Here is an 11,077-nt window from a genome sequence, read left to right on the forward strand (position 1 = left end):
AATAAAACACTCAACCAATAACAAAGCGTTGCTCCTTGACCTCCTGTAGTCTGCAAAAGAGTGCATGTGAAAAAACAAGGTCTGAAGTTTAAACGTGTGGGTTACTGAGTAACTTTTTAAGAGTTAAGAAAAATACTGCAGATTTTCCTTCTGTTTTAGTTATATTCACTGCATCTTAAGGGCACAAAATCAGCAAGATTTTGGATGACTCATTCATATCTATAATCTAACAGTTTTTATAGGATAGTGGTTGAGTGCCCGTTTAAAAACTCTTAATCGGGGATTTCAGTGTAATCCTGAAATTGAAAATCAGCCATCTATAGATTAACTTTATATACAGGCCTACATTAAGAAAAAGGATACAGTCATAAGAAAAGAAAAACAGCCATGTTAGATTACACATGCATAAAATGCAACAATAGAGCCTCAGTAGTATTTGCTTAACATTTAATAAACATCACTGAGCAAAAGTCTTGAGACACCCCTTATTGACTTAAACATTAATATGAAAATGATCATTTGGCACAGTGACTGAGACTCAGTGAGATTATATAAGGCTGGAGAGTGTCACCTGTTCCCTCCAGGACCTGAGCTCAGGTAAGCAAAGGAAAGCAAACAGATAAATGGAAACCTAGCACGTATCTTTCTTTGTTTAGGGAGCATCTCCAACCCCAATTCAGTTTGGAAAGGGGGAAAGGCTAAATAAACTACGTTATCGTGGTTTTGGGCAACATGAAAAAGACATGAAGGTGACAGCCACAGCTTTTCTTCTTCTAACACACATTAAACTTAAAAGGAGTCTCAAGACTTGTGAACAGTTTTCCAAAATATTTCCTTCCTCTCTCAGATGGCTGATTTTCGACTGCACATCGGCTTCTCACACATTCACACACTCATACGTGTTTCTGACCTATGAAGGAGCGTCTCTTCGTGTTGAGCTCTGTGGCCATGCGGACGTTGGTGCACAGGTTCAGCATGATGAGCATCGTGCAGATCATGATGATGCTCTGCCACAGCAGAAGCGTCTCGAAGTAGTGGCCAAATCTGTAGAAGGAAAGAGAAAGGACAAGTGAACTATGACATGAGAACCAACGTGGGGGATTTTTTTAATGAAGTTTGGGCCCTGCATCTGAGAAACTGGCCTGGTATGGGGGTTTGGTACCTGAAGAGTATTCGCAGGATGTTTGCCACCAACAGGACCAGGCACACATAAATTGAGAAGCCCTCTGCGTTCTGGGTCCGGCGGATGTCTCTGTACTGGGGGATGTAGGGCACCACCCCACCGAAAACCATGGCACCAGCAGCGATCCACGACACCAGCGTGTTAAACACGGACATAATCTGCTCAAACACTTCATCTTCCATGTTTTCAAGCTGCTTCAGTGGGAATGAACTGATGTTTTTCGAGTGACTGTTAAACAGCGTTTGTCATCCTCTGCTTCCTTGTGATGCCTTTGAAAGTGTAGGAAGAGCAGCATCCGTGTTTTCCCTGTACAACTGTTAGTACTTACAAGAAGTGTACATACAAGAAGCAATTCCACGCCATCACAAGACAAGCTGGAGGGTAACGTCACAGTACTCGCAGAGAACAGTAAACAATGAGCACGTGAACGTGTAAATTACAATACAAAAGCAGCGGTGTTCTTTTTGTAGGAGACAAGTTGGTTGAATTGCTCACTGCGTGCTATTTCCCTGATTCAACACTTGTGTTGAGGCTAGCTAGCGCTGCTTGAGCAGCCGCGCACAACTTCTCACAAGAAACTACAAAGATCCCTAAAACCACGTAAAAAGCCCTTAAAATGTACAAGAAACGTCAAATAAAATAGCGCGTTTTCTTGCACAGGTTCCTCACATTTCATCCGTTTCTTCACTGAACAGCCCGACCGGTCAGACAGTCTTTAATTTGGGATCTTTCCCCACACTTCCTCAGACGTCAAACGTCACGAGCCCAAAACAAAGATGGTGGACTCGCTCGAGAGTGTTCACCCTCCTTGCCTGTTTGTGCACAATAAAATAAGATAAAATAAAATAAAATAAAATAAAATAAAAGTTTTGTAAATATTTTCAAAGGCAGACCAGAATTTTTCATTTATTGACAAACATCAGCGATAACTATAATAATAAATATAAGAACCACTGGATTGCTAAATGGACTGTGCTTATTCGGCGCTTTTCTAATCATTTTTTGTGAGTTGCCCACTCACAACGCTTTTAAACTATATGTTACATTCACCCATTCACACAGCACTTTTCTTGTTATGTACTAAACACGTTATACTATCACACACATTTGTACCCTGATACACACCGGGAGGCAACGTGGGGTTGGGTGTCTTGCACAAGGACACTTCAGCATGGAGTCAAAGGAAGCCTACAATCAAGCACTACTAAGCTTTGGCAGATTTTTGCACTTTGCACCCCTTATTGATGTCAAATTCATCATTCATCTTGCATCCTGTCTCTTCTCTGAGATTTCTCCAGCCAGTAAATGTCAGTTCAGTTTCGACTCTTGTCCCTTTTTCTCTTTCACTTCCTCTTTTTCTTTTTCTCACTTCCTCTTATCATCTTCCTCTTGCTTTTCTTTGCTAAATCAGCCAGGTTGCAACTTCAAAACAGCCAGTGTGTTGATGTCCAGTTGCTAGCATGTGCACAGCGCTGTAAAGCAAAATGCCCCGGGCTGGAACACAAAGTGCGATTTCTCAGCCTTGGAAACCTGCAGCACAATGATGGCTCCAGTAATGTACATAATGAACATCAGTTTGGCATCAAAACAAGTTAGAAGCATAGTTTTAGGTCAGACTGTGCTTTACTTGCTGTGCTGTGCTTGAGATGGGTGAGTAAAGTGGACATGGTGGTTTCTCAAATCATTATGACCAATGAAGAATATTTTCCAGCATCACATGAGGGTCTTTCTATAATACATGTAAAACCTTGTCCAAACAAACACTAATTGTCTAACTATTTACATGCAAACAGTTTTTGGCCACATAGGATCCATAGAAATCTCTGGCTAGTGTGAAGAAATGTAAAAACTGTGTTGTTGTGGTATCTAGTTTTTTTTTTTTTTTTTTTTTCTGCTGCCAAGCCAGATTAGCAGAAGTTTTGGCAACATGGTGTATATAGGAATGGACAACTCAAAATGTGGAATGGAGGTCATAGCCACATAATTAAATACAAAATGTGCTGTCAGTGTCACCCAGTTGCAAACAAGATATTACATTTTTTTTTCTGTTCACACATGAGATTGATTCATTTGGATTTTCTCAAAACAAATGGTTTGTAAACAAATGAGAGAATGTAGCATGTCAGTGTGAAAAATAAAAAATCCAGCAGTGAAAGGGGACTCTGTGGCCTTAACTGGGGGCCACAGGCCATTCTCAACCTCAGCCCCATCCAGTCTGTAAATCAGCTCTGCTGCAGACACAGTGAGCTTTGTGGCAAAGAGTAACATCTGTTACAGAAGGATCTGAGTGGAAAGTGGGACATCTTGCTTGTTCCCAGTCCTGGTAATGGCTCCATCTTCTAAAATATTTAATATATCCCAGTTATTTTAGTTGACTTTTTGCTCAATGCACAACACGTACACTCTTTAGATTTAAACTAGCCCTGTTGTGTATTTTAGAAGCTCTTTTTTATGTTACATATTATGAATTCATCATATGCAGAGAGGAGACAGACAGATAAAATCCGGATTATAAAGATTTATAAAGGCTTAATGAAACTTATGTAACCCTTGTGGCGGTGAGCTTCTCATCTTTCATCTGTCACAGTCAGCAAGGATCATGTGCTGTTATATAAAAACCAAAACCTCCGTGAGGAGGATCATCCTTCATCTACAGCAAACAAATCCCCCTGTAATCTGACAGGACTAACACTTCACAAACAAACAACATGCACAACCCATGTGCGAAGATGCAAACAAATCACTGCAGGTATCAGAGACTAACCAGAGATAATGTACAAGAAACCGGAAAAGAACTGTATTTACCTCCACAATAATAGCGTAAGAAGTTGTATTTCCTGAGCTACAAAAAAAACCAACCAAACAAACAAACAAACAAAAAAAAAAAAAAAAAAAAAAAAAAAACAAAAAAAACCCAAACAAACAAATAAACAAAAACAAACAAAAAAATATTTCAGTTTATTTTTTCAGAATGAAGCAATAATGACAAAAGTTTTAAAAAATCTGCATGATGCATGATTTAAAATATTCGTCTTGAAAAAAAAAATAGATTAATAAATAAAAATAGTATATTTTTCTTTTTCAAACCAACCCCAGATTGTTTCACAATACATTATCATTAGACTTTCTTGAATTAACTATGTAATCTTATCAAAACAAAAGAAAGTGGGGGAAAAATCTATTTTTGTTTTAGTTCCCTAAATCAATGAGATGTATTTTTCTAAAACAAAACCAAAAAAAAAAAAGTATTTTATGAGTATTATCAAAATATTTGCATTTTTATTAACAATATTATTTTAACAAAAATATTTTTTATACATTTTTATCTGAATTGATAAGGTAAGTTATGCATATTATGAAAAGAAAAAATATCTGGAAGCTTTATTTCTGAATTAATGAGATATATTTTTGATTATCTGAGTGAAGCTTCACTGAGTTGATGTACTTTTGAAGTCATGTCAGTACAGACTTTTAATTTGACAGGGTGGTTCTACAACCGGAAGTTACCGTTTTCACTGACGTACTGCAAAGTTAAAGGAGTCACATCCGATGTTCTTGAAGGGGAACTCTGCCGACACCTCTACCGTCGTGGTCGCTGCCCTGTTTAAGAAAACAATTATCCAGTCAGATTGTGTGACGCACCCGGAAGTTTAACTGAAACGTTTATGTGTTGTTTATTAACAAAAATGTCAAAAACCGAGTGTAGAGCAGCGCAAGACATGACCGAGGCGGTAAGTTTGTTTGATTTGCAAGGAGTCTCATACAGGTAGGATTTAGATGGCAGACAAATATTTGTGTAAATGACGTTTTATTTTATTTATTTATTTATTTTTAACATTTTCTGTCCTTTTAGATGGAGACCACGATGCAGCGGCTTCAGGGCAGATTCCAGGCAATCTCTGAACAGCTGGAGTCTAAAAATATCCTTTCTGTAGTAGATTTCCGCCTCTTTGAGGGTTAGCTGGGAAAGGAACATCTGTTTGTTGTCTGAGCTACTTTCAGTAAAGTAAAAACACACTTGAGAGCAGAAGTAATTGCAGGAATCAGTTTTGGTATTCCTGCGTTTGATAAGTAATTTCAGGGCTTTTTAATGAAAGTAAATGACCACTAGGGGGCGTTGAAACAGATGCATATTAATTAAACTCCAAAGCCTGTGATCCAGCTCTGTAGTTTTTACAAAGTAATGATGGTTTCAGATATGCTAATTAAAATGTTTAGTTAACCGAGGGAAACCTTCTTCTAGACACTTACATGTGAGAGGTTTTTTTTTACGGAGTCCCTTAAGTGCCATTCATAAGTCTTTTCCTTTTGAGCACGGTTACTTTTAAACTGTATTATATATGTCAAAGGGAGTTATATGAGAAAAAAAGCCTTTTTTTTTTGTATAGCACATTTCATGTACAAGACTATTCAAAATGCTTTGCATAAAACATTAAAAGCATTACAGCAGGGAGCAATAACAAGTGCAATAAAAAAGAAAAAAAAACATTAAAAGGAAAAAAACTACGAGATATAGATAAAATGCAAGAAATAAAGTTCCAGTGTGGGAAAAACGGTATTAAAACGTGAAGTTTAAAAATTCAAGCTTAAAAGAAACTGATGCAGATTTAGACTTTTAAGTAAAAACTATTGAAATGCAACAGAAAACAGGTGGGTCTTAACCTGGATTAAAGTGTTTCAGCTGATCTGAGTCTTTCCGAGTGTTTGTTCCAGACATGTGGAGCATAAAAACTGAATGCAGCTTCTCCACGTCTGGTTCTGACTCTGGGAACTGACAAGAAACTGGATCCAGATGACCTGAGGGTTCTGGTAGGTTCATACTGGATCTAGAGATAATTGAAGTATTTTGGTCCTAAACCATTCAGAACTTTATAGACCAGCAGCAGTAGTTTAAAGTCTATTCTCTAATGAACAGGCAGCTAGTGTAAAGACCTCAGAGCTGGACTGATGTGGTCTCCTTGGTTTTCGTGAGGACTCAGCCAATCACATGCCTGTAACACAGTGAATCTAGGTTTGTAGGCTGGCATGGAAGACTTTACTGTCATTGCATAAAACAGTGAAATTGCAGGGCCTCTTCCAGTGGTGGTATTAAAACACATGCAAATAGCAGTGACATTTATGTGGGTCCCTGGGAAATTCAATGGGTTCTCAATTTAAAAATGTGTTTCTTTCTTTTTCTTATTTATTCTTAATGCGTCAGGGATGCAGGGCACTGAAATAGTCACATTCTTCAATGAAAAAATCAAACAATAGCAGGGAAAATTACATCAAAAGTAAAAAGTTAGGAATAAATACATTTTAAACACTGTTAAAATGGTACTGCACAATTCAGATAGTGGTCAAATGTCTTGTGTTTTAGTCAGTGTGTGTTGATCCAGTAAATGGATTTCATTGAGAAAGAAACTATTTCTGATTCTGGCGGTGCATGATCTGATTGGTTTATATCACCATCCTGAAGGCAGAGGGTCAAACAGGTGATATCCAGGGTGGGAAGTTTTCAGTTTAATGTTTTCAGCCCTGGAATAGTAGCAATTGTCTGCAGTGTCCTGGAGTGAAGGAAGACAGCAATCATTGATTTTTTGTGCTGTGATGATAAAACCTTTTTTGAGAGCTGCAGAGCATCTAGGGTACCACGCTGTGAGACACCAGCAGCTTCTCACAAAGTTTATTTCTCATGATCCAGTGGAAAAAAGGCATTACTGTGTCTTTATAACAGCCATGGTGTTTCAAGACCACAAAGGCTCATTTATCCTCCCATTATGTATGTTCATATGTAAATCCTTTTCTTACATTGTCAAACGTATGAAATGGATGTTTGGCATGTTGTTAGGCAGTACATCCACTAGAGGGCAGTGCAGTACCAGAAGCTGCAGCTTCAGAACCGAAGTTTTAGGAGCCTTGTTTACAGTGTTACTGTACACCTTAAAAAAACTTTAAAATGTGTATAGACGACGTGCAAAAAGTGCACAAAATAGCATTGTAAATTAGGCGCCTGAAACTGCATTAATTTATGAACGTAAGAGTGAGTTGTTGCTGTCTCATCTGCCACCACCTGTAACCAGGGGATGCTTGTAGGGACATTTTAAATAAGAAATAGAGGCAGAACAATATTTCAACATTAAAATAAGGAAGTCTGCTCTTAATAGGAGAAACTAGATTCTTGGTTAAAGGCACTAAATGAATACTTAGAATTTTTGTTCAAGAATAAAGAATAAAAATAAGGTCAGTGAAAAAAATACCTGGTTAACATAACCCCTGATATTTGTACCCAAGGCGATTTTTCTGGCCCTCTTTTTAACCAAGTATAAATTTATTATAATCTTCCATAACATTGCTGGCAGTAAAGTAAATTAGGTCTTAATGTCCTTCATAACTCTTTTTTTCTAATCTTAATTCCTTACTAATCAGTATGACTTAGTAAGGGTTAATTAAATATTATTTATCTATGATTATCAACCAGGTTCAGAGCCATGCTTCTTTCATTGATTTCGGTTTTTAAATCTTGAAAAGTGGGTCTCAACTAGAAAATGATCTGGTACACAGTAAAGTTATAAGAAATGTCACAAAAGGCACTTCAGGAGCTCCATAGTTTGTATAAATGAAAAAATAATAATTTGGTACAGTTGAAAAGGTAAAAATTGTATTTCCCTAATCAGTTTCCTTTAGTGGCTTCATAAAAACAAGCCATTCTGGACTAATTTGAATTGATTTGTGTCAACAGCTGCTGATGGAAACAAATGTGTAAGAAAAACAAGCCACATATAAATAAAGGAAACACGGCTGCTGGTTCAGATTTTGATTTTAAGATAAATATGTGATAAAACACACGTTATTTGTGCCCTATGACTTCCACGAGGCAAAAATGTGGATGGAATGATGGATTTTGGTGGAAGTGTCATCATCTGGTCAAACTGGCATTTTAAAGGTTTAGAATTATTGGAATATTTGCATATTTGGAATTTATGATTAGGAGTGAAGCGAATTATAAGAAAAAAAGTAGTAAAAATGTTAATCTGTAATGTCTTGAGCGTAATTTTTTGACTTTTTTGTCCTTGAATGACCCGCAGTGGTTTTAAATCTAAACTCCGGTGTGCTGCTGAACTTTACGAAAAACTGAAATAGGAATATAAAAGTATAAAAGAATGGTGGCAAGAAATTTAGGAAACAAATGACCCAAATGGACAAAAAAGCTCACCAATCAAATACAAGGGATGAAGGAGGAAGAAAAATCATGACTCACAGTAACTGGTCCCCTGAATACCTTTAAAAATATAAAGTTCGTAACTAAAATGATTGTTTTACAGTTTGAGAAGTAATTTGAAATGACAATAAATGAACTAGTGTGCCTTATTAATGAGTTTTGGAAATTACAGAGGAGAACGTTACAAGTCGAGCTGTTGTTGTACTTCGTTTTCTTATCCTGAGCAAACGGAGGCAGCTCAGCACCGTATCAATGTGTGCTTTCCAACAGAAAACCAGCAGCTAAATAACAACCACTCGGATGGTCGTATGGTGCGTTCTGACTACATCTGCTGTCCTCTTTGATCATCCTACTAAATCCATGAAACGGCAACATGCAGGGAAGGTGTGTCAGAGTAAAACTTGTGAGAAGAAGATATGCGGAGAGGCAGATCCTGTGTTTGGATGTGGTGTAAAACCCATCGGTGAGAGCTGACCAGCATGTTGATGTAACCTAAACTGAAAATAGCTTCCTGTATTGTGATTTGATGGGCAGATTTCTTCAACTTTCACACTCGATCAGATGGGGACCCGCATTGGTGACCTGGAGAAAAACGTCGCTGAGCTGATGACACAAGCAGGGATGGAGGAGCAGCCCAGCTCAAAGTGAAAACCGGTTTCTGTCAGGACTTTTTCCATGAAAATGGGACTTCTGAGTAGAGCCAGATGTTTTCCCAGGTGCTTTTGTTTTTAAAGCATATCCAGTCAGTTTACAGCCAAACAAAAAGTCAAAGGGCTCCATGTGGAGATTAAGTATAAACAAACATGTCTGTTTTATATCATGTCTCTCATGGAAAAAAAAAAATATTTGCACCCTTAAAGCACCTCCTACCTCATAAAATGGCCACCTGTACAAAATATTACTGCCTAATGGAGCGTCAAAAAGCATAAAACAGTCATTATTTTCTCAAGTTTTATAAGATATGTTCATTTACAGGACTTGTTTTTTGTAGCGGTGGTTAACTTAGAGTTAAATTAAAACCTCAGTCATGATTGAATTTAATATTTATTAAGGGTAGATCATTAATGTTTTTATAGACCTTGAGCTGAGTCTCATTAAATAACCTCTGAGTTTTTATCTAAAACCTAAAGAACATGTTTACCCTTCCTGTCCTTTACAGACACATTGATGTCTTCTTTGCATCAATATTCATACTGAACACTAAAACACGGGTGCACACAGAGAGCAGGATTCATATTCTGGTAGTTACTCGCATGAAGAAGTGGACAAGCGTTCTCCAAAGACACATCCAACCCACAGTTTTTCATACATCTAATGGGATGGACCAACCAGGAAAAGGACAGATAGACATGAGTAAAATAGAAAAAAAGGGTTTTTATTAACCTAAAATATGATCCAACTCGATTCATGCAGAATTTAACAACAAAAAAAGTCTCAAAAGAGGTGAAAGTAACACAAACCTATTTAAAATAACTAATAAGATACTACCTCGCCTAACTCACTGAGAGAAAAAGAGAACGCAAATTTTTGACCGATCAGTCCACAAAATACAAAAAGGAGAAGAAAACAAAAAATAAACAGATGAACCTGCACATCTAAAATAAATAATTATAATATTAAAGTGTCAGGTATGATAAGCTAAACAGCAGCTATGAGGTTGTATTAATCCATTTGTTTGGCTGCAGATTCATGTATTACTTATGGGACCCTGTCACACACTTTGCTACACACACATACTTCTGTGTGTGTGTTGGGATAAAAAGTCAAATCTTATCACCACAGAAAAAGTGTTTAACATGTTTGTTAGAAAGCTGGTGGAGGTTAGCTTGTAGGTTGGTGTGTCCTGATTCAGGAAGTTATTTATGATCAGGGAATGATGCTAAAAATGTGTTTTTACGCACTTTTCCTGCCAAGTTGATCAAACATTTAGCAGCTAATAGAATATAAATGTTACCAAACAGTCTTTTTGGTCAGATGTTTACTCAGAAAAGTTCATTTTACTTTGATTTGGTGAAAAACTGAAAGGATATCTATGTTTTTGTTTTATGCAAAGGTCAGATGTACAATATAAACTTTGAATGGCATAAATGATTTAAATAATTTAGAGAAATATAATTTTATTAAATAATTTAGTGTGAATGAACACACTGATATTTAATCGAAGTGGAAATATTCTGACATCACACCCATCATCCCTTACTTGGATGGATCCAGATAACATAAAAAACATTGGAAATACTTCATAGTACACTTATTGTTCCTGTTGTTCACCTTGTGTGAAAGAGGAGAGTTTAAATGCATTAAATCGATTAAACCATCGATAAAATCTATGCAGTTAATTATAGAGCTGGATGTTTTATCATGAGTCATCTCGGTTTATTCAGTACACTCTGTTTTCCTCCTGCCTGTGTTACCAAAGATTATCTTTAAAATGCCAAATAAAGACTTTTTTATTTAAAAATATATTCATTGGTCTCCTTTTTTTAATAGTATTTTAATTATTTTAGTGCCAGAGTAGGTCTTTTTTGTCAAAACACATTTTTTATTCTTGTGTTTTTAAGATTTAATGAATGATTAGCAAAGCTTCCCAGATTAAAAATATATTCACCATACATCTTTAAAATATTTATGGTGACATAAAATGTTACCAATAAAAAGAAATAAAGTGTAAAGAATAGTTATTATCGTATTAA

At 36.6% G+C, this 11,077-nt stretch overlaps 1 protein-coding gene and 1 long non-coding RNA gene across 3 annotated transcripts in view; one reads left to right on the forward strand and one right to left on the reverse strand.

Annotated features, from left to right (window-relative positions):
- Nucleotides 1–1,933, reverse strand: part of LOC121657024 (solute carrier family 66 member 2) — a 48,670-nt gene extending 46,737 nt beyond the window's left edge. For both annotated transcript variants that reach the window (XM_042012378.1, XM_042012377.1), the window contains exons 1-2: nt 1,163–1,933; nt 911–1,044 (exon numbers count right to left, since the gene is read on the reverse strand). In XM_042012378.1, coding sequence (XP_041868312.1) covers nt 911–1,044; nt 1,163–1,365 — 337 coding nt within the window. In that variant the 5' untranslated portion in view covers nt 1,366–1,933. The remainder of the gene's footprint in view (nt 1–910; nt 1,045–1,162) is intronic.
- Nucleotides 1,934–4,719: 2,786 nt separating this feature from the next.
- Nucleotides 4,720–10,849, forward strand: LOC121628235. The gene is made up of 3 exons (XR_006008113.1): nt 4,720–4,914; nt 5,037–5,139; nt 8,919–10,849. It is a non-coding gene; the product is annotated as an uncharacterized LOC121628235 (long non-coding RNA).
- The last annotated feature ends 228 nt before the right edge of the window (nt 10,850–11,077 follow it).

The sequence above is a fragment of the Melanotaenia boesemani genome, chromosome 17 (assembly GCF_017639745.1).
Source record: "Melanotaenia boesemani isolate fMelBoe1 chromosome 17, fMelBoe1.pri, whole genome shotgun sequence".
Classification (NCBI taxonomy): Eukaryota; Metazoa; Chordata; class Actinopteri; order Atheriniformes; family Melanotaeniidae; genus Melanotaenia; species Melanotaenia boesemani.